Source organism: Anomaloglossus baeobatrachus, chromosome 1, assembly GCF_048569485.1.
Source record: "Anomaloglossus baeobatrachus isolate aAnoBae1 chromosome 1, aAnoBae1.hap1, whole genome shotgun sequence".
Classification (NCBI taxonomy): domain Eukaryota; kingdom Metazoa; phylum Chordata; class Amphibia; order Anura; family Aromobatidae; genus Anomaloglossus; species Anomaloglossus baeobatrachus.
Genome location: NC_134353.1, coordinates 976,680,270 through 976,708,047, shown reverse-complemented (window position 1 = coordinate 976,708,047; position 27,778 = coordinate 976,680,270). Strand labels below are relative to the sequence as shown.

The window sequence follows — 27,778 nt, the reverse complement described above, 5'->3', positions numbered from 1 at the left end:
ATGCAGTTGGGGAAGTTGGCAAAGAGAAAATTGCATGAAAAATACCCTGACTATAAATAAATAAATTGCAAGTGCTTAATAACAGGGTACTTAGTGTATACATTTTTGCAAAAAGGTAAAAAGCTGTCTCACCTCGTCAAGGTGTACCCATCTGAGACAGTCCCTAACCTACTGAAGTTAAAAACATTATCAATACCTGACTTGTGTCATGTCAAACTCCAAAATGAATGGTATCAAGTGGTCAGCTGTGTCCTAGATTAAATACACAGTGAAGTGAAGTAACTTCAGTAGGTTAGGGACTGTCTCAGATGGGTACACCTTGACTAGGTGAGACAGCTTTTTACCTTTTTGCAAAAATGTATACACTAAGTACCCTGTTATTAAAGGGAACCTGTCATCAGGAATTTGGCTTTCAACCTAAACGTTTCCCCCTCTGCAGCTCCTGGGCTGCATTCTAGGAAGGTTTTTGTACTTTTTGTGCCCATTTTTAAACCAAAATAAACACTTTATAAACTTGTACCTTTCTGTTTGAAAATCTTGTTAATTTTCCATGGGGGCGGGCCGTGTGGCGTCCGTTGCTGTAGCTTACGCCGTCCCCCATGCTCCAAATCATGCCTCATAACGCCGCCCACTGCGCCGAGGTCCCGTGCACGCCGGGACACCTGGTGACGTGGTCGCAGGCACGAGAGTATGGGCGGCGCTGTGATTGCATCGCAAGTGCGCGCCCATACTCTCGTGTGCGCGCTCTCCCCTCTGTACGTCGCTCAGATCCTCTGCTTCTCCTGTGCTCCGCTCCTCCCATCTATTTCCTGCTGCAGGGTACGATGGGAAGGAGGTGACGTCGGGCCGGCGCAGAACGCTGGAGGCAGTGGGGGAAAGGGCGGGCACGAGAGTATGGGCGGGCACTTGCGATGCAATCACAGCGCCGCCCATACTCTCGTGCCTGCGACCACGTCACCAGGTGTCCCGGCGTGCACGGGACCTCGGCGCAGTGGGCGGCGTTATGAGGCATGATTTGGAGCATGGGGGACGGCGTAAGCTACAGCAACGGACGCCACACGGCCCGCCCCCATGGAAAATTAACAAGATTTTCAAACAGAAAGGTACAAGTTTATAAAGTGTTTATTTTGGTTTAAAAAGGGGCACAAAAAGTACAAAAACCTTCCTAGAATGCAGCCCACGAGCTGCAGAGGGGGAAACGTTTAGGTTGAAAGCCAAATTCCTGATGACAGGTTCCCTTTAAGCACTTGCAATTTATTTATTTATTTATAGTCAGGGTATTTTTCATGCAATTTTCTCTTTGTTTTTTTTCTAGTCTTAAGGCTGCAATTCACATGCTTAATGTTGCATGTTTACTGAACATTGTTTCAGCTCAGGTTTTTTGTGTTTTTTGTATGTTATCTTGCTTTTTTGCAAGTTGGGGGCGCAGCCCTCCTAATACTGAGACTGAACAACTAATTGCGTCTCACTTCACTGTGTATTTAATCTGGGACACAGCTGACCACTTGATACCATTCATATTGGAGTTTGACATGACACAAGTCAGGTATTGATAATGTTTTTAACTTCAGTAGGTTAGGGACTGTCTCAGATGGGTACACCTTGACGAGGTGAGACAGCTTTTTACCTTTTTGCAAAAATGTATACACTAAGTACCCTGTTATTAAGCACTTGCAATTTATTTATTTATAGTCAGGGTATTTTTCATGCAATTTTCTCTTTGGTTTTTTTCTAGTCTTAAGGCTGCAATTCACATGCTTAATGTTGCATGTTTACTGAACATTGTTTCAGCTCAGGTTTTTTGTGTAGTTGGGGAAGTTGGCCACAGTTTGAAAGCCTGTTGCAACCTGCAGTCAAGTCTCCTCGGTTGGGGAAGGCATCACCATGGGCTGCAATTTCTGCCAGATCACGCCACATGTGCACCTCACAATTTCGGAGATGGTTGATTTACCAACCCGAAATTGAAGGTGCAGGGATGTGTAGCTCTCTTCTGTGGCCAGAAACCTGAAAAATAAAAATAAAAAGAATTAGAAACACACACAAATATAAAAAGCATTGTATGCATTTCAAAATTAAGTGTTCACATCAGGTTACACAATTTATCAAAAAAAAAATTATATGTGAAAGTATTTGTAACATTACTTACCGCAAGCTGATTAGCAGCCGTTCCTCAGCAGACACTGATTTCCTCAATCTTGTGTTGGCATAATGTAATTTGGACTGGACCAAGGATAGTAGTCGGTCAAAGGCCGGAATCGATAGCCGACAGAACGAGGTAAATTTTTCAGGATATCTGCAAAACAAAGGATAAAAAAATTACACCATTTTATACCAGAAAAAAAAAAATAGGTATAGATAGCTAGAGAGAAAGGATAAATATAGAGATCTGAATGTGATTATGGGTTTGCAATTTCCATTAAATATTTCGGTAGACTTCAGCTGCGTATATGTTCCTATTATCTACAATTTAATCGAGCAGCATCTCTCCCGGACTCTATAACATAGAAGGTTTAGGTCACATTGTTTGTATTTGCCATAACCGGTCCCTGCACCGCTCCTTGTTGTATCCACTACATTAACAGATATTGAAATAGGAGAAATTGTTAAGCAATAATTGCTATAAAATATTATAAAGACGTGTGATAAGTATATTGGTGCTGGACTGAAGCTTTCATCCACAGATCTGGAACGAAGCCTGAAAATAATCCCGAGAATAAAGAAAACTTCACTGTTCTGATGTAAACTGATGTCAGATTTCCAGCACATTCATCCTCGGGCAGTGACATGTGTAATGCGGATTTAGGCTATGCACACACAAGGCCGTTTTATCCGCGGATTTACCCGCAGATTTGCTGCGGAAATTTTTTGAGAAATGTTTGAAATCTTTCTGCAGACATTTCCCAGCAAAACCTATGGGGAAAAAAAAAATAGCTGTGCGCTGCGTTTTTTTCTCAAGAAAATTCTTTGTGAAGATTTTCTTGAGAAAATTTCTTGAGAAAATGTGCATGTCACTTCTTTTCCGCAGGTAGCTGTGGAATACCCCCGCTATTTCACTCCATTCACTGTAATGTAATTGCGAAATACCGAGGGTATACCGCAGGTAGCAAATGATGTGCGGTATACCCCCGGTATAGCCGCAATTTACCTGCGGTAATGTACATCGCTGCCTGCGGTTTTGCAGGAAGTGATGTCATTATGCCAGGAAGAGGAAGCGGAGCAGAGTAAACACAGACGTCACACTCCCTGGACGCCGCACAGAAGCACTTCCGTGTGACCTCCAGGTGCCCGTGCAGTCTGTGTCCCGCTCCGGCCCCGCGGCTGCCCGCCCTGCAGTGTCAGTGTCTGCCTGCAGTATCAGCAGCTTGTCACCCTGCAGTGCGTGCAGCCGCGGGGATGACGAGCGCTGCTGCCAGGAGGTGAGAAGAGATCATTACCTGCTGTGATGATCTCCTCCCTCCTGACGTCACCGCGGTCACTGCCGTCTATGCCCGCGGCCCGAGACTGTCACTAGTGTTAACGTCACGGGCTCTCGTGATACTGCTGACAACGCGGCGGTATAGAAGGCAGTGACAGTGCTGATAGCAAAACTGCAGGAAATCATCACAGCAGGTAGTGATCTCATCTAACCTCCTGATGGCAGCGCTTGTCATCCCCTGCAATGACCTGGGCTATTGATGTTAGCTCAGGTCACTGTATTGCTCTCCCAGCCAATGGGGAACATTCTGTTCTTCATTGAATGGGACAGTGACTATGGTATGGATCGCCGTGGGACCCCCCCCCTTATTGCATTACGCCGGAATTGTTCTTTTCAATAAATTGGTGAAAGAGGGAATGTTTTGGGCAGTGTATTTTAAAATAAAACTTTTTTTGTTGTCTATTTTTTATTTCTTACTAACTGGGTTGGTGATGTCGGGTATCTGACAGACGCCTGACATCATGAACCCCAGGGCTTGATGCCAGGTGACATTACACATCTGGCATCAACCCCATATATTACCTCATTTGCCAATGCACCAGGGCAACGGGATCAGTTGGGGTGAAGCGCCAGGATTGGCACGTCTAATGGATGCGCCATTTCTGGGGCGGCTGCAACCTGCTATTTATAGGCTGCGGAGTGTCCAATAACTCATCTATCTATTCATCTATCCATCTTTCCCTCTATGCATTATCTGTCTGTCTATCGATTATCTATTATCTATATTATTTATTGCAGTTACAGCATAAAAAAAACCGCAGGGACCAACCTGCGGAAAAACTGCGGCAAAACCGCGGGAAAACGCATGCATTTTTCCCGCGGTTTTGGTGCAATTTTTTACCGCAGGTGCGGTAATCTTCAACTCCCAGAAGTTTATCAAGAAATTTTCTTGTGAAAAAACACTTTTCTAGTGCGCACATAGCCTTAGGGCACATCCACACCGGCGCTATGTCACCGGTGGGTGGAATGGGCCCTTATATATAGTTGTATATAGATATATATCACCCTCATCATTCCCACAACCTACCACTCTCCGCACTGTGCCCTGTAATCCTCATTGTGTCTCCATCTTCGTCCTGCCCCGTCATCCTCACCACGTCTGACATTATATCGTTCCCCCTATGTAACCAGGTCTGACATTATATCGTTCCCCCTATGTAACCAGGTGTGGAATTATACGGTTCCCCCTATGTTACCAGGTGTGACATTATATCGTTCCCCCTATGTAACCAGGTGTGACATTATATCATTCCCCCTATGTAACCATGTGTAACATTATATCGTTCCTCCTATGTAACCAGGTGTGACATTATATCCTTCCCCCTATGTAACCAGGTGTGACATTATATCCTTCCCCCTATGTAACTAGGTCTGGCATTATATCGTTCCCCCTATATGTAACCAGGTGTGACATTATATCGTTCATATGTAACCATGTGTGACATTATATCGTTCCCCCTATGTAACCAGGTCTGACATTATATCGTTCCTCCTATGTAACCAGGTGTGACATTATATCGTTCCTCCTATGTAACCAGGTGTGACATTATATCGTTCCCCCTATGTAACCATGTGTGACATTATATCGTTCATATGTAACCATGTGTGACATTATATCGTTCCTCCTATGTAACCAGGTCTGACATTATATTGTTCCTCCTATGTAACCATGTGTGACATTATATCGTTCCCCCTATGGAACCAGGTCTGACATTATATCGTTCCTCCTATGTAACCAGGTGTGACATTATATCGTTCCCCCTATGTAACCAGGTCTGACATTATATCGTTCCCCCTATGTAACCAGGTGTGACATTATATCGTTCCCCCTATGTAACCAGGTGTGACATTATATCGTTCATATGTAACCATGTGTGACATTATATCGTTCCCCCTATGTAACCAGGTCTGACATTATATCGTTCCTCCTATGTAACCAGGTGTGACATTATATCGTTCCTCCTATGTAACCAGGTGTGACATTATATCGTTCCCCCTATGTAACCATGTGTGACATTATATCGTTCATATGTAACCATGTGTGACATTATATCGTTCCTCCTATGTAACCAGGTCTGACATTATATTGTTCCCCCTATGTAACCATGTGTGACATTATATCGATCCCCCTATGTAACCAGGTCTGACATTATATCCTTCCCCCTATGTAACTAGGTCTGACATTATATCGTTCCCCCTATGTAACCATGTGTGACATTATATCGATCCCCCTTTGCAACCAGGTGAGACATTATATCGTTCCTCCTATGTAACCAGGTGTGACATTATATCCTTCCCCCTATGTAACTAGGTATGACATTATATCGTTCCCCCTATGTAACCATGTGTGACATTATATCGATCCCCTTTGCAACCAGGTGTGACATTATATCGTTCCTTCTATGTAACCATGTGTGACATTATATCGTTCCTCCTATGTAACCAGGTGTGGCATTATATCGTTCCTCCTATGTAACCAGGTGTGACATTATATCGTTCCCCCTATGTAATCAGGTGTGACATTATATCGTTCCCCCTATGTAATCAGGTCTGACATTATATCGTTCCTCCTATGTAACCAGGTCTGACATTATATCGTTCCCCCTAAGTAACCAGGTCTGACATTATATCGTTCCCCCTATGTAACCAGGTCTGATATTATATCGTTCCTCCTATGTAACCAGGTGTGACATTATATCGTTCCTCCTATGTAACCAGGTGTGGCATTTTATCGTTCCCCCTATGTAACCAGGTCTGACATTATATCATTCCCCCTATGTAACTAGGTCTGACATTATATCGTTCCCCCTATGTAACCATGTGTGACATTATATCGTTCCTCCTATGTAACCAGGTGTGGCATTTTATCGTTCCCCCTATGTAACCAGGTCTGACATTATATCATTCCCCCTATGTAACTAGGTCTGACATTATATCGTTCCCCCTATGTAACCATGTGTGACATTATATCGTTCCTCCTATGTAACCAGGTGTGGCATTTTATCGTTCCCCCTATGTAACCAGGTGTGACATTATATCATTCCCCCTATGTAACTAGGTCTGGCATTATATCGTTCCCCCTATATGTAACCAGGTGTGACATTATATCGTTCATATGTAACCATGTGTGACATTATATCGTTCCCCCTATGTAACCAGGTCTGACATTATATCGTTCCTCCTATGTAACCAGGTGTGACATTATATCGTTCCTCCTATGTAACCAGGTGTGACATTATATCGTTCCCCCTATGTAACCATGTGTGACATTATATCGTTCATATGTAACCATGTGTGACATTATATCGTTCCTCCTATGTAACCAGGTCTGACATTATATTGTTCCTCCTATGTAACCATGTGTGACATTATATCGTTCCCCCTATGGAACCAGGTCTGACATTATATCGTTCCTCCTATGTAACCAGGTGTGACATTATATCGTTCCCCCTATGTAACCAGGTCTGACATTATATCGTTCCCCCTATGTAACCAGGTGTGACATTATATCGTTCCCCCTATGTAACCAGGTGTGACATTATATCGTTCATATGTAACCATGTGTGACATTATATCGTTCCCCCTATGTAACCAGGTCTGACATTATATCGTTCCTCCTATGTAACCAGGTGTGACATTATATCGTTCCTCCTATGTAACCAGGTGTGACATTATATCGTTCCCCCTATGTAACCATGTGTGACATTATATCGTTCATATGTAACCATGTGTGACATTATATCGTTCCTCCTATGTAACCAGGTCTGACATTATATTGTTCCTCCTATGTAACCATGTGTGACATTATATCGTTCCCCCTATGGAACCAGGTCTGACATTATATCGTTCCTCCTATGTAACCAGGTGTGACATTATATCGTTCCTCCTATGTAACCAGGTGTGACATTATATCGTTCCTCCTATGTAACCAGGTGTGACATTATATCGTTCCCCCTATGTAACCATGTGTGACATTATATCATTATCAATATATGTGTCATTATTATGACACAATGTATAAATATATGAGGGGACAGTACAGAGACCTTTCCAAAGATCTTTTTACACCTAGGCCTGCGACTGGAACACGGGGGCATCCGCTACGTCTTGAGGAAAGAAGGTTTAATCATAATCACAGATGAGGATTCTTTACTGTACGAGCAGTGAGACTATGGAACTCTCTGCCGCATGATGTTGTAATGAGTGATTCACTACTAACATTTAAGCAGAGCCTGGATGCCTTTCTTGAAAAATTTAATATTACCAGTTATGTATATTAGATTTTATGACAGGGTATTGATCCAGGGAACTAGTCTGATTGCCGGATGTGGAGTCAGGAAGGAAATTTTTTCCCCATTGGAACTTGTTTGCCACATTGGGTTTTTTTTGCCTTCCTCTGGATCAACATGTTAGGCTACGGGTTGAACTAGATGGACTTAGAGTCTCCCTTCAACCTGAAAAACTATGATACTATGATACTATGATATCGTTCATATGTAACCATGTGTGACATTATATCGTTCCTCCTATGTAACCAGGTGTGACATTATATCGTTCCCCCTATGTAACCAGGTGTGACATTATATCGTTCATATGTAACCATGTGTGACATTATATCGTTCCCCCTATGTAACCAGGTGTGACATTATATCGTTCATATGTAACCATGTGTGACATTATATCGTTCCCCCTATGTAACCAGGTCTGACATTATATCATTCCCCCTATGTAACTAGGTTTGACATTATATCGTTCCCCCTATGTAACCAGGTGTGACATTATATCCTTAAGCAAGCATTGTTGACCTTAGGGAGATCAACATATCCACTGCGGAGACACCATCACGTGTTTCTCAACGCAGTGATTCTAGAGCATTGCCCCCTGGGAAGTATGCAAATAAGAAAGCCACGGAGACACCATCACGTGTTTCTCAACGCCGGCAGGAAACTAGCCAGGTCTTTCACCGGGAAGGAACAACCACGGGAAGGGCAGTCTCCAGTCAAGGAGACCACCTATACCAAACATGGTATCCATCCACAGACAGCCGTTTCGGGGTATTTGCCCCTCATCAGTGTGGAGTAGGAATCTGGCTAGTGGGGGCAATGCCTAGTATAAGACTACTTAAGCAAGCATTGTTGACCTTAGGGAGATCAACATATCCACTGCGGAGACACCATCACGTGTTTCTCAACGCAGTGATTCTAGAGCATTGCCCCCTGGGAAGTATGCAAATAAGAAAGCCACGGAGACACCATCACGTGTTTCTCAACGCCAGCAGGAAACTAGCCAGGTCTTTCACCGGGAAGGAACAACCACGGGAAGGGCAGTCTCCAGTCAAGGAGACCACCTATACCAAACATGGTATCCATCCACAGACAGCCGTTTCGGGGTATTTGCCCCTCAGTGTGGAGTAGGAATCTGGCTAGTGGGGGCAATGCCTAGTATAAGACTACTTAAGCAAGCATTGTTGACCTTAGGGAGATCAACATATCCACTGCGGAGACACCATCACGTGTTTCTCAACGCAGTGATTCTAGAGCATTGCCCCCTGGGAAGTATGCAAATAAGAAAGCCACGGAGACACCATCACGTGTTTCCCAACGCCGGCAGGAAACTAGCCAGGTCTTTTACCGGGAAGGAACAACCACGGGAAGGGCAGTCTCCAGTCAAGGAGACCACCTATACCAAACATGGTATCCATCCACAGACAGCCGTTTCGGGGTATTTGCCCCTCATCAGTGTGGAGTAGGAATCTGGCTAGTGGGGGCAATGCCTAGTATAAGACTACTTAAGCAAGCATTGTTGACCTTATTCTTATTTGCATACTTCCCAGGGGGCAATGCTCTAGAATCACTGCGTTGAGAAACACGTGATGGTGTCTCCGCAGTGGATATGTTGATCTCCCTAAGGTCAACAATGCTTGCTTAAGTAGTCTTATACTAGGCATTGCCCCCACTAGCCAGATTCCTACTCCACACTGATGAGGGGCAAATACCCCGAAACGGCTGTCTGTGGATGGATACCATGTTTGGTATAGGTGGTCTCCTTGACTGGAGACTGCCCTTCCCGTGGTTGTTCCTTCCTGGTGAAAGACCTGGCTAGTTTCCTGCCGGCGTTGAGAAACACGTGATGGTGTCTCCGTGGCTTTCTTATTTATTGACATTATATCCTTCCCCCTATGTAACTAGGTCTGACATTATATTGTTCCCCCTATGTAACCAGGTCTGACATTATATCGTTCCCCCTATGTAACCAGGTGTGACATTATATCGTTCATATGTAACCATGTGTGACATTATATCGTTCCCCCTATGTAACCAGGTGTGACATTATATCGTTCCCCCTATGTAACCAGGTGTGACATTATATCGTTCCCCCTATGGAACCAGTTCTGACATTATATCGTTCCCCCTATGGAACCAGGTGTGACATTATATCGTTCCCCCTATGGAACCAGGTCTGACATTATATCGGTCCCCCTATGTAACCATGTGTGAAATTATATCGTTCCTCCTATGTAACCAGGTCTGACATTATATCGGTCCCCCTATGTAACCAGGTGTGACATTATATTGTTCCTCCTATGTAACCAGGTGTGGCATTATATCGTTCCTCCTATGTAACCAGGTGTGGCATTATATCGTTCCTCCTATGTAACCAGGTCTGATATTATATCGTTCCCCCTATGTAACCAGGTGTGATATTATATCGTTTCCCCTATGTAATCAGGTCTGAAATTATATCGTTCCCCCTATGTAATCAGGTGTGACATTATATCGTTCCTCCTATGTAACCAGGTGTGGCATTATATCCTTCCCCCTATGTAACCAGGTCTGACATTATATCGTTCCCCTTATGTAACCAGGTCTGACATTATATCGTTCCCCCTATGTAACCAGGTCTGACATTATCGTTCCTCCTATGTAACCATGTGTGACATTATATCGTTCCTCCTATGTAACCAGGTCTGACATTATATCCTTCCCCCTATGTAACCAGGTCTGACATTATATCGTTCCCCTTATGTAACCAGGTCTGACATTATATCGTTCCCCCTATGTAACCAGGTCTGACATTATCGTTCCCCCTATGTAACCAGGTCTGACATTATATCGTTCCCCTTATGTAACCAGGTCTGACATTATATCATTCCCCCTATGTAACCAGGTGTGACATTATCGTTCCCCCTATGTAATCAGGTCTGACATTATATCGTTCCTCCTATGTAACAAGGTCTGACATTATATCGTTCCCCCTATGTAATCAGGTCTGACATCATATCGTTCCTCCTATGTAACCAGGTCTGACATTATATCGTTCCCCCTAAGTAACCAGGTCTGACATTATATCGTTCCCCCTATGTAACCAGGTCTGACATTATATTGTTCCCCCTATGTAACCAGGTCTGACATTATATCGTTCCCCCCTATGTAACCATGTGTGACATTATATCGTTCCCCCCTATGTAATCAGGTCTGACATTATATCGTTCCTCCTATGTAACCAGGTGTGGCATTATATCTTTCCCCCTATGTAACCAGGTGTGGCATTATATCGTTCCCCCTATGTAATTAGGTGTGACATTGTATCCTTCCCCCTATGTAACCAGGTGTGACATAATATCGTTCCTCCTATGTAACCAGGTCTTACATTATATCGTTCCCCCTATGTAACCAGGTGTGGCATTATATCGTTCCCCCTATGTAATTAGGTGTGACATTATATCGTTCCCCCTATGTAACCAGGCCTTACATTATATCGTTCCCCAATGTAACCAGGTGTGGCATTATATCGTTCCCCCTATGTAACCAGGTGTGACATTATATCGTTCATATGTAACCATGTGTGACATTATATCGTTCCTCCTATGTAACCAGGTGTGGCATTTTATCGTTCCCCCTATGTAACCAGGTCTGATATTATATCGTTCCCCCTATGTAACCAGGTCTGACATTATATCCTTCCCCCTATGTAACCAGGTGTGACCTTATCGTTCCCCCTATGTAATCAGGTCTGACATTATATTGTTCCTCCTATGTAATCAGGTGTGACATTATATCGTTCCTCCTATGTAACCAAGTGTGACATTATATCATTTTCCCTATGTAACCAGGTCTGACATTATATCGTTCCCCCTATGTAACCATGTGTGACATTATATCGTTCATATGTAACCATGTGTGACATTATATCGTTCCTCCTATGTAACCAGGTGTGGCATTTTATCGTTCCCCCTATGTAACCAGGTCTGACATTATATCATTCCCCCTATGTAACTAGGTGTGACATTATATTGTTCCCCCTATGTAACCAGGTCTGACATTATATCATTCCCCCTATGTAACCAGGTGTGACATTATCGTTCCCCCTATGTAATCAGGTCTGACATTATATCGTTCCCCCTATGTAACCAGGTGTGGCATTATATCGTTCCCCCTATGTAATTAGGTGTGACATTGTATCCTTCCCCCTATGTAACCAGGTGTGGCATTATATCGTTCCCCCTATGTAACCAGGTGTGACATAATATCGTTCCTCCTATGTAACCAGGTCTTACATTATATCGTTCCCCCTATGTAACCAGGTGTGGCATTATATCGTTCCCCCTATGTAATTAGGTGTGACATTATATCGTTCCCCCTATGTAACCAGGCCTTACATTATATCGTTCCCCAATGTAACCAGGTGTGGCATTATTTCGTTCCCCCTATGTAATTAGGTGTGACATTATATCGTTCCCCCTATGTAACCAGGTGTGACATTATATCGTTCATATGTAACCATGTGTGACATTATATCGTTCCCCCTATGTAACCAGGTCTGACATTATATCGGTCCTCCTATGTAACCAGGTCTGACATTATATCGTTCCCCCTATGTAACCATGTGTGACATTATATCGTTCATATGTAACCATGTGTGACATTATATCGTTCCTCCTATGTAACCAGGTGTGGCATTTTATCGTTCCCCCTATGTAACCAGGTCTGACATTATATCATTCCCCCTATGTAACTAGGTGTGACATTATATTGTTCCCCCTATGTAACCAGGTCTGACATTATATCGTTCCCCCTATGTAACCAGGTGTGACATTATATCGTTCATATGTAACCATGTGTGACATTATATCGTTCCCCCTATGTAACCAGGTCTGACATTATATCGTTCCCCCTATGGAACCAGGTGTGACATTATATCGTTCCCCCTATGGAACCAGGTCTGACATTATATCGTTCCCCCTATGGAACCAGGTCTGACATATCGGTCCCCCTATGTAACCAGGTCTGACATTATATCGGTCCTCCTATGTAACCAGGTCTGACATTATATCGTTCTCCCTATGTAACCAGGTCTGACATTATATCGTTCTCCCTATGTAACCAGGTGTGGCATTATATCGTTCCCCCTATGTAATCAGGTCTGACATTATATCGTTCTCCCTATGTGACCAGGTCTGACATTATATCGTTCCCCCCTATGTAACCATGTGTGACATTATATCAATCCCCCTATGTAACCATGTGTGACATTATATCGTTCCTCCTATGTGACCAGGTGTGGCATATCGTTCCCCTTATGTAACCAGGTGTGACATTCTATCGCTCCCCCTATGTAACCAGGTGTGACATGATATCGTTCCCCCTATGTAATTAGGTGTGACATTATATCGTTCCCCCTATGTAACCAGGCCTTACATTATATCGTTCCCCCTATGTAACCATGTGTGACATTATATCATTCATATGTAACCATGTGTGACATTATATCGTTCCCCCTATGTAACTAGGTCTGACATTATATCGTTCCCCCTATGTAACCAGGTCTGACATTATATTGTTCCCCCTATGTAACCAGGTCTGACATTATATCCTTCCCCCTATGTAACCAGGTGTGACATTATATAGTTCATATGTAACCATGGGTGACATTATATCGTTCCTCCTATGTAACCAGGTGTGACATTATATCGTTCCTCCTATGTAACCAGGTCTGACATTATATCGTTCCTTCTATGTAACCAGGTCTGATATTATATCGTTCCCCCTATGGAACCAGGTCTGACATTATATCGTTCCCCCTATGTAACCAGGTGTGACATTATATCGTTCCTCCTATGTAACCAGGTCTGACATTATATCGGTCCCCCTATGTAACCAGGTCTGACATTATATCGGTCCCCCTATGTAACCATGTGTGACATTATATCGTTCCCCCTATGTAATTAGGTCTGACATTATATCGTTCCTCCTATGTAACCAGGTGTGACATTTATATCGTTCCTCCTATGTAACCAGGTGTGACATTATATCGTTCCCCCTATGTAACCAGGTGTGACATTATATCGTTCCCCCTATGTAAACAGGTGTGACATTATATCGTTCCCCCTCTGTAACCAGGTCTGACATATCGGTCCCCCTATGTAACCAGGTCTGACATTATATCGTTCCCCCATGTAATCAGGTCTGACATTATATCGTTTCCCCTATGTAATCAGGTGTGACATTATATCGTTCCCCCTATGTAACCAGGTCTGACATTATATCGTTCCCCCTATGTAAACAGGTGTGACATTATATCGTTCCCCCTATGTAAACAGGTGTGACATTATATCGTTCCCCCTCTGTAACCAGGTCTGACATTATATCGTTCCCCCTATGTAACCAGGTGTGACATTATATCGTTCCCCCTATGTAACCATGTGTGACATTATATCGTTCCTCCTATGTAACCAGGTGTGACATTATACCGTTCCCCCTATGTAATCAGCTCTGACATTATATCGTTCCTCCTATGTAACCAGGTGTGACATAATATCGTTCCCCTATGTAACCAGGTCTGACATTATATCGTTCCTCCTATGTAATCAGGTGTGGCATTATATCGTTCCCCCATTTAATCAGGTCTGACATTATATCGTTTCCTCTATGTAATCAGGTGTGACATTATATCGTTCCCCTTATGTAACCATGTGGGATATTATATCGTTCCTCATATGTAACCAGGTGTAGCATTATATCGTTCCCCCTATGTAACCAGGTGTAGCATTATATCGTTCCCCCTATGTAATCAGGTCTGACATTATATCATTCCCCCTATGTAATCAGGTCTGACATTATATCCTTCCCCCTATGTAAACAGGTGTGGCATTATATCGTTCCCCTATGTTACCAGGTGCGACATTATATCATTTCCCCTATGTAATCAGTGTGGCATTATATCGTTCCCCCTATGTAATCAGTGTGGCATTATATCGTTCCCCCTATGTAATCAGTGTGGCATTATATCGTTCCCCCTATGTAATCAGTGTGGCATTATATCGTTCCCCCTATGTAACCAGGTCTGATATTATATCGTTCCCCCTATGTAATCAGGTGTGGCATTATATCGTTCCTCCTATGAAACCAAATCTGACATTATATTGTTCCCCCTATGTAACCAGGTCTGACATTATATCGTTCCCCCTATGTAACCAGGCCTGACATTATATCGTTCCCCCTATGTAAACAGGTGTGACATTATATCCTTCCCCCATGTAACCAGGTGTGGCATTATATCGTTCCCCCTATGTTACCAGGAGCGACATTATATCGTTTCCCCTATGTAACCATGTGTGACATTATATCGTTTCCCCTATGTAACCAAGTCTGACATTATATCCTTCCCCCATGTAACCAGGTGTGGCATTATATCGTTCCCCCTATGTAACCAGGTCTGACATTATATCTTTCCCCCTATGTAACCAGGTCTGACATTATATCGTTCTCCCTATGTAACCAGGTGTGGCATTATATCGTTCCCCCTATGTAATCCGTGTGGCATTATATCGTTCCTCCTATGAAACCAGGTCTGACATTATATTGTTCCCCCTATGTAACCAGGTGTGACATTATATCGTTCCCCTATGTAACCAGTGTGACGACATGGACTCTCATGGGTTAAAGTTTCTGAACATTGAAAGCTGCAGTCCGCTGCAGCTCCCCTGGGTAAACCAGGCTGAGTAGTGTCCCACTACTGCCACCAATTGTGGAGACACGGGGCTCAGTGGGTGCTCTCGTCCACTAAAACCCGCCGCCTTTAGAAAGACAGCGTGGCTCAGGGCTCATCCCAACTGAACGCCGGCCTCCTTAACCGTGGGCGTAACACTACTCAGACAACACAGGGTGAGGGAACCACAATAATTAGACTTTATTGGATCCCCAAACAATTAACGGCACATAACACAACCAGCAAAACAACAGAATGTTACAGGCAACAGAGTCTCACCCTTCCGCTGGCTCATCAGGGATTTAGAATGTCCATGCCTCAGAGCTTCCAGGGCTACTTACTCCAATCCAGCAGCACCCCGCTTTTGGCGGGCACTCACCGAGAAAGGAATAATGCCAGATTTAGGAAGCTGGCTGAGGTCTGCCAAGTCTGTAGCAGGTGACTGTGGGGAGATAAGGTATGCACACCAGTGACTATGTAAGGGGAATACATGAAATAGCAGAAACTGCTGTGTGAATACTGACTTGAAAAATCCAATAGCTATGCACGAGTGAATATGTGAAAAATGGAATCTGCATTACTGCCATGAACATATGAATCAAGAGAAATTTAGCTACTGAATTGATCAATGCAATAGCTCTAGGTGTGGCAATATATCGTTCCCCCCTATGTAACCATGTGTGACATTATATCAATCCCCCTATGTAACCAGGTGTGACATTATATCGTTCCCCCTATGTAACCAGGTGTGACATTATATCCTTCCCCCTATGTAACCAGGTGTGACATTATATCCTTCCCCCTATGTAACCAGGTGTGACATTATATCCTTCCCCCTATGTAACCAGGTGTGACATTATATCCTTCCCCCTATGTAACCAGGTGTGACATTATATCCTTCCCCCTATGTAACCAGGTGTGACATTATATCCTTCCCCCTATGTAACCAGGTAAACAAATAAGACTGGGTCTTTCTTTTTTTATTTTAAAAAGGGCTCCGGTTTATTATTTCTATGAATACTCACATTTAAACTGTAATAATACAACAAACATTTATTCAGTAACATCAGATGTTCTGGAAAATCGTCCGAACGCCACAATCTATTGACACCGCGCCCCATCATCTTCATCATCATGTGTGGGATACACTACAAAACCAAGTCTCTGTACTGGCAGGATTAGGAAAGCATTCATGTTACCAAAGCAGAGCCAGTGGCCGCGGGGCGCGCCGGCACTTTCCTCGCGGGGCGCGCCGGCACTTTCCTCGCAGAACAGAGGTTTCTGGCTTTGATAGAGGTAATACACAGGGTTCCAGATGGTGACCAAAATTTTTCATAATGCAAAATTTTTGCATCTGTGAACAGCTGTCCATGCCCAGTACACGCAGGGTGAAAAGTTTGTAGCAGAACCTCCAGTGATGAGCACCTGTTTTTGATAGCAGGGCCCGGACTTCAGCACTCGCGGACTTCCATCAATCTGCAGACGTCTGGGAGTGCTCACTTCTGGTCACCGCTGCCGAAATCAGAGGTGTGACTCACTCTAGTTCTGTGTCCAAAGTGTTTAAGTGTCTGGCCCTAGAGGGGCGTTCAGTGTGCTCTTATAACTGGGGGGCTGGAGGCAGACGCTGGAGGCACTGCCCTCAACTGTTCAGCATTGGAAGTGCGGAGCCTGCAAAGAATTGTAACTCAGCGAGGTAAACTGCTGCAGCTCTACACCACACCCCGCAGATGGGCAGTATGGGAGCAGGGCGGGGTCACTACACACCTGGGGTACAACTGCTGGAGCACTACACCACACCCCGCAGATGGGCAGTATGGGAGCAGAGCGGGGGTTACTGCAAATCCAGGGTACAACTGCTGCAGCTCTACACCACACCCCGCAGATGGGCAGTATGGAAGCAGAGCGAGGGTCACTGCAAACCCAGGGTACAACTGCTGGAGCACTACACCACACCCAGCAGATGGGCAGTATGGGAGCAGAGCGGGGGTCACTGCAAACCCGGGGTGCAACTGCTGGAGCACTACACCACACCCCGCAGATGGGCAGAATGGGAGCAGAGCGGGGGCCACTGCAAACCCGGGGTACAACTGCTGGAGCACTACACCACACCCCGCAGATGGGCAGTGTGGGAGTAGAGCGGGGGCCATTGCAAACCCAGGGTACAACTGCTGGAGCACTACACCACACCCCGCAGATGGGCAGTATGGGAGCAGAGTGGGGGTTACTGCAAACCCAGGGTACAACTGCTGGAGCACTACACCACACCCCGCAGATGGGCAGTATGGGAGCAGGGCGGGGTCACTACAAACCCGGGGTACAACTGCTGGAGCACTACACCACACTCCGCAGATGGGCAGTGTGGAAGCAGAGCAGGGGGGTCAGTGCAAACCCGGGGTACAACTGCTGGAACACTACACCACACCCAGCAGATGGGCAGTATGGGAGCAGAGCGGGGGTCACTGCAAACCCGGGGTGCCAACTGCAGCAGCTCTACACCACACCCCGCAGATGGGCAGTATGGGAGCAGAGCAGGGGCCACTGCAAACCCGGGGTACAACTGCTGGAGCACTACACCACACCCCGCAGATGGGCAGTATGGAAGCAGAGCGGGGGTCACTGCAAACCCGGGGTGCCAACTGCTGGAGCACTACACCACAGCCCGCAGATGAGCAGTATGGGAGCAGAGCGGGGGTCGCTACAAACACGGGGTACAACTGCTGGAGCACTACTCCACATCCCGCAGATGGGCAGTATGGAAGCAGAGCGGGGGTCACTGCATACCCAGGGTACAACTACTGGAGCACTACACCACACCCCGCAGATGGGCAGTATGGGAGCAGAGCGGGGGTCACTACAAACCCGGGGTAGAACTGCTGGAGCACTACACCACACCCCGCAGATGGGCAGTATGGGAGCAGAGCGGGGGTCACTACAAACCCGGGGTGCCAACTGCTGGAGCACTACACCACACCCCGCAGATGGGCAGTATGGGAGTAGAGCGGGGGTCACTACAAACCCGGGGTACAACTGCTGGAGCACTACACCACACCCCGCAGATGGGCAGTATGGAAGCAGAGCGGGGGACACTGCAAACCCAGGGTACAACTGCTGGAGCACTACACCACACCCCGCAGATGGGCAGTATGGGAGCAGAGCGGGGTCACTGCAAACCCGGGGTACAACTGCTGGAGCACTACACCACACCCCGCAGATGGGCAGTATGGGAGCAGAGCAGGGTCACTACAAACCCGGGGTACGACTGCTGGAGCACTACACCACACCCCGCAGATGGGCAATGTGGGAGCAGGGCGGGGGGGGGGGGGGGGTCACTGCAAACCCGGGGTGCCAACTGCAGCAGCTCTACACCACACCCCGCAGATGGGCAGTATGGGAGCACAGCGGGGGTCACTACAAACCCGGGGTACAACTGCTGCAGCCCTACGCCACACCCCGCAGATGGCCAGTATGGGAGCAGAGCGGGGGCCACTGCAAACCCGGGGTACAACTGCTGGAGCACTACACCATACCCCGCAGATGGGCAGTATGGAAGCAGAGCGGGGGTCACTGCAAACCCAGGGTACAACTGCTGGAGCACTACACCACACCCCGCAGATGGTGGCCAGTATGGGAGCAGAGCGGGGGTCACTACAAACCCGGGGTACAACTGCTGGAGCACTACACCACACCCCGCAGATGGGCAGTATGGGAACAGAGCGGGGGCCATTACAAACCCGGGGTGCCAACTGCTGGAGCACTACACCAAACCCCGCAGATGGGCAGTATGGGAGCATAGCGGGGGTCACTACAAACCCGGGGTACAACTGCTGGAGCACTACACCACACCCCGCAGATGGGCAGTGTGGAAGCAGAGCGGGGGGGGTCACTGCAAACCCGGGGTACAACTGCTGGAGCACTACACCACACCCCGCAGATGGGCAGTATGGGAGCAGAGCGGGGTCACTACAAACCCGGAGTACGTCTGCTGGAGCACTACACCACACCCCGCAGATGGGCAGTGTGGGAGCAGGGCGGGGATCACTACAAACCCGGGGTGCCAACTGCTGGAGCACTACACCACACCCCGCAGATGGGCAGTATGGGAGCAGAGCGAGGGTCACTACAAACCCGGGGTACAACTGCTGCAGCCCTACACCACACCCCGCAGATGGGCAGTATGGGAGCAGGGGGGGTGTCACTACAAACCCAGGGTGCCAACTGCTGGAGCACTACACCACACCCCGCAGATGGGCAGTATGGGAGCAGAGCGGGGGGGGTCACTGCAATCCTGGGGTGGCACTGCTGGAGCACTACACCACACCCAGCAGGTGGGCAGTATGGGAGCAGAGCGGGGGTCACTACACACCCGGGGTACAACTGCTGGAGCCCTACACCACACCCCGCAGATGGGCAGTATGGGAGCAGAGCGGGGGTCACTACACACCCGGGGTGCAAACTGCTGGAGCACTACACCACACCCCGCAGATGGGCAGTATGGGAGCAGAGCGGGGGTCACTGCAAACCCGGGGTGCCAACTGCAGCAGCTCTAAACCACACCCCGCAGATGGGCAGTATGGGAGCAGAGCGGGGGTCACTGCAAACCCGGGGTGCCAACTGCTGGAGCACTACACCACACCCCGCAGATGGGCAGTATGGAAGCAGAGCGGGGGTCACTCCATACCCAGGGTACAACTGCTGGAGCACTACACCACACCCCGCAGATGGGCAGTATGGAAGCAGAGCGGGGGTCACTGCATACCCAGGGTACAACTGCTGGAGCACTACACCACACCCCGCAGATGGGCAGTATGGGAGCAGAGCGGGGGTCACTACAAACCCGGGGTACAACTGCTGGAGCACTACACCACACCCCGCAGATGGGCAGTATGGGAGCAGAGCGGGGGTCACTACAAACCCGGGGTGCCAACTGTTGGAGCACTACACCACACCCCGCAGATGGGCAGAATGGGAGCATAGCGGGGGTCACTACAAACCCAGGGTACAACTGCTGGAGCACTACACCACACCCCGCAGATGGGCAGTATGGGAGCAGAGCGGGGGTCACTACACACCCGGGGTACAACTGCTGGAGCACTACACCACACCCCGCAGATGGGCAGTATGGGAGCAGAGCGGGGTCACTGCAAACCCGGGGTACAACTGCTGGAGCACTACACCACACCTCGCAGATGGGCAGTATGGGAGCAGAGCGGGGTCACTACAAACCCGGGGTACGACTGCTGGAGCACTACACCACACCCCGCAGATGGGCAGTATGGGAGTAGAGCGGGGGGGGTCAGTGCAATCCTGGGGTGGCACTGCTGCAGCACTACACCAGACCCCGCAGATGGGCAGTATGGGAGCAGAGCGGGGGTCACTGCAAACCCGGGGTACAACTGCTGGAGCACTACACCACACCCCGCAGATGGGCAGTATGGGAGCGGGGGGGGGGGTGTCCCTACAAACCCAGGGTGCCAACTGCTGGAGCACTACACCACACCCAGCAGATGGGCAGTATGGGAGCAGAGCGGGGGTCACTACACACCCGGGGTGTAACTGCTGGAGCACTACACCACACCCCGCAGATGGGCAGTATGGGAGCAGGGCGGGGTCACTACAAACCAGGGGTACAACTTCTGGAGCACTACACCACACCCAGCAGATGGGCAGTGTGGAAGCAGAGCGGGGGGGGGGGGGTATCAGTGCAAACCCGGGGTACAACTGCTGGAGCACTACACCACACCCCGCAGATGGGCAGTATGGGAGCAGAGCGGGGGCCACTGCAAACCCAGGGTACAACTGCTGGAGCACTACACCACACCCAGCAGATGGGCAGTATGGGTGCAGAGCGGGGGTCACTGCAAACCCGGGGTGCCAACTGCAGCAGCTCTACACCACACCCCGCAGATGAGCAGTATGGGAGCAGAGCGGGGGCCACTGCAAACCCGGGGTACAACTGGTGGAGCACTACTCCACACCCCGCAGATGGGCAGTATGGAAGCAGAGCGGGGGTCACTGCATACCCAGGGTACAACTGCTGGAGCACTACACCACACCCCGCAGATAGGCAGTATGGGAGCAGAGCGGGGGTCACTACAAACCCGGGGTACAACTGCTGGAGCACTACACCACACCCCGCAGATGGGCAGTATGGGAGCAGAGCGGGGGTCACTACAAACCCGGGGTGCCAACTGTTGGAGCACTACACCACACCCCGCAGATGGGCAGAATGGGAGCATAGCGGGGGTCACTACAAACCCGGGGTACAACTGCTGGAGCACTACACCACACACCCCGCAGATGGGCAGTATGGGAGCAGAGCGGGGTCACTGCAAACCCGGGGTACAACTGCTGGAGCACTACACCACACCCCGCAGATGGGCAGTACGGGAGCAGAGCGGGGTCACTACAAACCCGGGGTTTCGACTGCTGGAGCACTACACCACACCCCGCAGATGGGCAGTGTGGGAGCAGGGGGGGGGGGTCACTACACACCCGGGGTGCTAACTGCTGGAGCACTACACCACACCCCGCAGATGGGCAGTATGGGAGCACAGCGGGGGTCACTACAAACCCGGGGTACAACTGCTGCAGCCCTACACCACACCCCGCAGATGGCCAGTATGGGAGCAGAGCGCGGGTCACTGCAAACCCGGGGTACAACTGCTGGAGCACTACACCACACCCCGCAGATGGGCAGTATGGGCGCAGAGCGGGGGTCACTACAAACCCGGGGTACAACTTCTGGAGCACTACACCACACCCCGCAGATGGGCAGTTTGGGAGCAGAGCGGGGGTCACTACAAACCCGGGGTACAACTGCTGGAGCACTACACCACACCCCGCAGATGGGCAGTATGGAAGCAGAGCGGGGGTCACTACAAACCCGGGGTACAACTGCTGGAGCACTACACCACACCCCGCAGATGGGCAGTATGGGAGCAGAGCGGGGGCCACTGCAAACCCAGGGTACAACTGCTGGAGCACTACACCACACCCAGCAGATGGGCAGTATGGGTGCAGAGCGGGGGTCACTGCAAACCCGGGGTGCCAACTGCAGCAGCTCTACACCACACCCCGCAGATGAGCAGTATGGGAGCAGAGCGGGGGCCACTGCAAACCCGGGGTACAACTGGTGGAGCACTACTCCACACCCCGCAGATGGGCAGTATGGAAGCAGAGCGGGGGTCACTGCATACCCAGGGTACAACTGCTGGAGCACTACACCACACCCCGCAGATAGGCAGTATGGGAGCAGAGCGGGGGTCACTACAAACCCGGGGTACAACTGCTGGAGCACTACACCACACCCCGCAGATGGGCAGTATGGGAGCAGAGCGGGGGTCACTACAAACCCGGGGTGCCAACTGTTGGAGCACTACACCACACCCCGCAGATGGGCAGAATGGGAGCATAGCGGGGGTCACTACAAACCCGGGGTACAACTGCTGGAGCACTACACCACACACCCCGCAGATGGGCAGTATGGGAGCAGAGCGGGGTCACTGCAAACCCGGGGTACAACTGCTGGAGCACTACACCACACCCCGCAGATGGGCAGTACGGGAGCAGAGCGGGGTCACTACAAACCCGGGGTTTCGACTGCTGGAGCACTACACCACACCCCGCAGATGGGCAGTGTGGGAGCAGGGGGGGGGGTCACTACACACCCGGGGTGCTAACTGCTGGAGCACTACACCACACCCCGCAGATGGGCAGTATGGGAGCACAGCGGGGGTCACTACAAACCCGGGGTACAACTGCTGCAGCCCTACACCACACCCCGCAGATGGCCAGTATGGGAGCAGAGCGAGGGTCACTGCAAACCCGGGGTACAACTGCTGGAGCACTACACCACACCCCGCAGATGGGCAGTATGGGCGCAGAGCGGGGGTCACTACAAACCCGGGGTACAACTTCTGGAGCACTACACCACACCCCGCAGATGGGCAGTTTGGGAGCAGAGCGGGGGTCACTACAAACCCGGGGTACAACTGCTGGAGCACTACACCACACCCCGCAGATGGGCAGTATGGAAGCAGAGCGGGGGTCACTACAAACCCGGGTTACAACTGCTGGAGCACTACACCACACCCCGCAGATGGGCAGTATGGGAGCATAGCGGGGGTCACTACAAACCCGGGGTACAACTGCTGGAGCACTACACCACACCCCGCAGATGGGCAGTGTGGAAGCAGAGCGGGGGGGGGTCACTGCAAACCTGGGGTACAACTGCTGGAGCACTGCACCACACCCCACAGATGGGCAGTATGGGAGCAGAGCGGGGGTCAATGCAAACCCGGGGTGCCAACTGCTAGAGCCCTACACCACACCCCGCAGATGGGCAGTATGGGAGCAGAGCGGGGGGGGTCACTGCAAACCCGGGGTACAACTGCTGGAGCACTACACCACACCCCGCAGATGAGCAGTATGGGCGCAGAGCGGGGGTCACTACAAACCCGGGGTACAACTGCTGGAGCACTACACCACACCCCGCAGATGGGCAGTATGGAAGCAGAGCGGGGGTCACTGCAAACCCAGGGTACAACTGCTGGAGCACTACACCACACCCCGCAGATGGGCAGTATGGGAGCAGAGCAGGGGTCACTACAAACCCGGGGTACAACTGCTGGAGCACTACACCACACCCCGCAGATGGGCAGTATGGGAGCAGAGCGGGGGGTCACTACAAACCCGGGGTACAACTGCTGGAGCACTACACCACACCCTGCAGATGGGCAGTGTGGGAGCAGGGCGGGGGGGGTCAGTGCAATCCTGGGGTGGCACTGCTGAAGCACTACACCACACCCCGCAGATAAGCAGTATGGGAGCAGAGCGGGGGTCACTACAAACCCGGGGTGCCAACTGCTGCAGCCCTACACCACACCCCGCAGATGGGCAGTATGGGAGCAGGAAGGGGGGGGGGGGGGTGTCACTACAAACCCAGGGTGCCAACTGCTGGAGCACTACGCCACACCCCGCAGATGGGCAGTATGGGAGCAGAGCGGGGGGGTCACTGCAATCCTGGGGTGGCACTGCTGCAGGTAGATTAATACCATTATAGGCCCTGTAAATGCTCACTTAAAGGGGTATTCCGGTTATGAGGTAGTTATACCCCATCTGTAGGACCCCCTAATGCTGGCAATGCTCCGTACAGGTGCTCGCATTTACGGTCTGCGGTCACTGCCGGCCATACATGTGCAGCCCCACTTCAAGCACAGCACACAACAAAGCACGGCAGTTCACAGCTCCTGCAGGGGGCAGTGCTGTGGAGCGGTCACATGCCGGCTGCTCACTGTCCCCCTGCAACAGTCACTGCTGCCGTCTGTGGGACCTCCATTCTGGTAATCATTGGGGATACCAGTGTTGAGACCCCCACTGATCAGCAAGTTATCCCCTATCCTCACATTCCGTAACCGGTATACCCCCTTAAAATGGGACTTGGCGTCACGTGACTACATGATGCAGAATTTCCGATACAAAATGTAATTCAGCGTTGTAAAAAAAAAATGGAGAGCGCGGTCTGGGAGCCCCCACCCCATGAATGCAGCCCCCCCATGTATGTGCACACTTATGCCCATAGCCCCCCCATGACTCTGGATACAGCACTCCCCCCCCCCCCAAAGAAAAATATACAGCCCCCCCACTCCCCCCAGGGTATACAGCTACCCCTCCACCTCGGTATTACAGCCCCCCTTCCTGGTATACAGCTCTCCCGCTCCAGGGTATACAGCTCCCCCTCCCCCTCGGTATACAGCACCCCTTCCCCCAGGATATACAGCTCTCCCCCCAGCTCCAGGGTATACAGAACCCCTCCCTGGTATACAGCTCCCCCTCGGTATATAGTACCCCTTCCCCCAGGATATACAGCTCTCCCCCCAGCACCAGGGTATACAGCTACCCCTCCACCTCGGTATTACAGCCCCCCTTCCTGGTATACAGCTCTCCAGCTCCAGGGTATACAGCTCTCCCGCTCCAGGGTATACAGCTCCCCCTCCCCATACAGCACCCCTTCCCCCAGGATATACAGCTCTCCCCCCAGCTCCAGGGTATACAGCACCCCTGCCTGGTATACAGCTCCCCCTCGGTATATAGTACCCCTTCCCCCAGGATATACAGCTCTCCCCCCAGCTCCAGGGTATACAGCGCCCCTCCCTAGTATACAGCTCCCCCTCGGTATATAGCACCCCTTCCCCCAGGATATACAGCTCTGCCCCCAGCTCCAGGGTATACTGCTCCCCTCCCTGGTATACAGCTCTCCAGCTCCAGGGTATACAGCTCCCCCTCCCCCTCGGTATACAGCACCCCTTCCACCAGGGTATACAGATCCCCTCCCTGGTATACAGCTCTCCCGCTCCAGGGTATACAGCTCCCCCTCGGTATACAGCACCCCTTCCCCCAGGATATACAGCTCTCCCCCAGCTCCTGGGTATACAGCGCCCCTCCCTGGTATACAGCTCTCCTGCCTGGTATACAGCACCCCTTCCCCCAGGATATACAGCGCCCCTCCCTGGTATACAGCTCTCCTGCCTGGTATACAGCTCCCCCTCGGTATATAGCACCCCTTCCCCCAGGATATACAGCTCTCCCCCCAGCTCCAGGGTATACAGCGCCCCTCCCTGGTATACAGCTCCCCCTCGTATAAAGCTTCCCCCACAAGGTTATACAGCCCCCCAGTCTGTAGACAGCTAGCTGTATATGGCTGGGGGTGTAAGGGTTAATCACCGTTGCACTCCACTGCAGTGTTGAATATTGGCGGATCCCGGCTGGTGCGCGAAGCTCGGGAACGCGACCAGGAGCAGGCAGACCCTGAGGACCCACAGGAGAGGAGGAGGGCGGTAGCGGCGCATGCGCGGTACGCGATGAAAGTTCTCGACCTTCGACCATTTAGCTACTAGTGTCATGACAACCACCACAGGTCCTTCACCGCTTGATTTAGCCTCTGCTGCCTCCACCCCCTCCTGTCACATGACCACCATCACAGGTCTTCCTTCAGGAATAATCTCTGCTAAACTCCTCCCCGCTTGTCACATGACCACTACAGGTAGGAGTAATCCTCTGGCCCCTCCTGTCACATGTAGCCCTTGACAACCAGCGCGAAGACCCTCCCCCCGCCCCGCCCCGCATAAATATAGTGGACGGAAGGAAACATCGACACTCCCATCAGCCACGCCGGTCACGCCCACCAACCGGGAAGCAGCCCCATACATTCTAGGCTCGGCTCGGCGTGGAGGAGTCTGCTCCCGGTGATGTGAGAGGACGTTCACACCCGCACAGGAGAGATCTGTCAGCGGGGCCTGCACCAGTGCCAGCTCTTCAGCTCCGGCCTTCAAGGGATTGTCCACTACTTTCCATTCATCACCTTTCTGTGGATACCTGGAATATCAGATCTGACACAGCGGCTCCTATTGATATGAATGGTAACTACTGAATCTGTGACAACAAACCAGTGTCTCATATAGTAAAGGATCTATAGCACTGTCACCAGATCCTCAGTTACCAGATCCATCGCTCGTGGTTGGTGACTTCTTGTAGGTGTGATCAGAGCCTTAGTTACAGGATCCATCGCTCGTGGTTTGTGATGTCTTGTAGATGAGATAGGAGCTTTAGTTACAGGATCCATCGCTCGTGGTTGGTGACGTCTTGTAGATTGTGATCGGGGCCTTAGTTACAGGATCCATCGCTCGTGGTTGGTGACGTCTTGTAGATGTTGATCGGGCCTTAGTTACAGGATCCATCGCTCGTGGTTGGTGACGTCTTGTAGATGTGATCGGGGCTTTAGTTACAGGATCCATCGCTCGTGGTTTGTGATGTCTTGTAGATGAGATAGGAGCTTTAGTTACAGGATCCATCGCTCGTGGTTGGTGACGTCTTGTAGATGAGATCGGGGCCTTAGTTACAGGATCCATCGCTTGTGGTTGGTGACGTCTTGTAGATGAGATAGGAGCTTTAGTTTACAGGATCCATCGCTCGTGGTTGGTGACGTCTTGTAGATGAGATCGGGGCCTTAGTTACAGGATCCATCGCTCGTGGTTGGTGACATCTTGTAGATGAGATTGGGTGCCTTTAGTTACCAGATCCATCGCTCGTGGTTGGTGACGTCTTGTAGATGAGATCGGGGCCTTAGTTACAGGATCCATCGCTTGTGGTGGTGACATCTTGTAGATGTGATCGGGGCTTTAGTTACAGGATCCATCGCTCGTGTTGGTGACGTCTTGTAGATGTGATCGGGGCCTTAGTTACAGGATCCATTGCTCGTGGTTGGTGACGTCTTGTAGATGTGATCGGGGCTTTAGTTACAGGATCCATCGCTCGTGG

General features: G+C 49.9%; 1 protein-coding gene and 1 long non-coding RNA gene across 5 annotated transcripts in view; one reads left to right on the top strand and one right to left on the bottom strand.

Moving 5' to 3' along the window:
• Positions 1 to 1,867: 1,867 nt before the first annotated feature.
• Positions 1,868 to 26,271, bottom strand: LOC142303105 (uncharacterized). The gene is made up of 3 exons (XR_012752991.1): positions 26,186 to 26,271; positions 2,147 to 2,293; positions 1,868 to 2,004 (listed from the first exon to the last, which is right to left on the bottom strand). It is a non-coding gene; the product is annotated as an uncharacterized LOC142303105 (long non-coding RNA).
• Positions 26,272 to 26,645: 374 nt separating this feature from the next.
• Positions 26,646 to 27,778, top strand: part of LOC142303084 (uncharacterized) — an 82,425-nt gene continuing 81,292 nt past the window's right edge. For all 4 annotated transcript variants that reach the window (XM_075344220.1, XM_075344237.1, XM_075344202.1 and 1 more), the window contains exon 1: positions 26,646 to 26,880. In XM_075344220.1, coding sequence (XP_075200335.1) covers positions 26,878 to 26,880 — 3 coding nt within the window. In that variant the 5' untranslated portion in view covers positions 26,646 to 26,877. The remainder of the gene's footprint in view (positions 26,881 to 27,778) is intronic.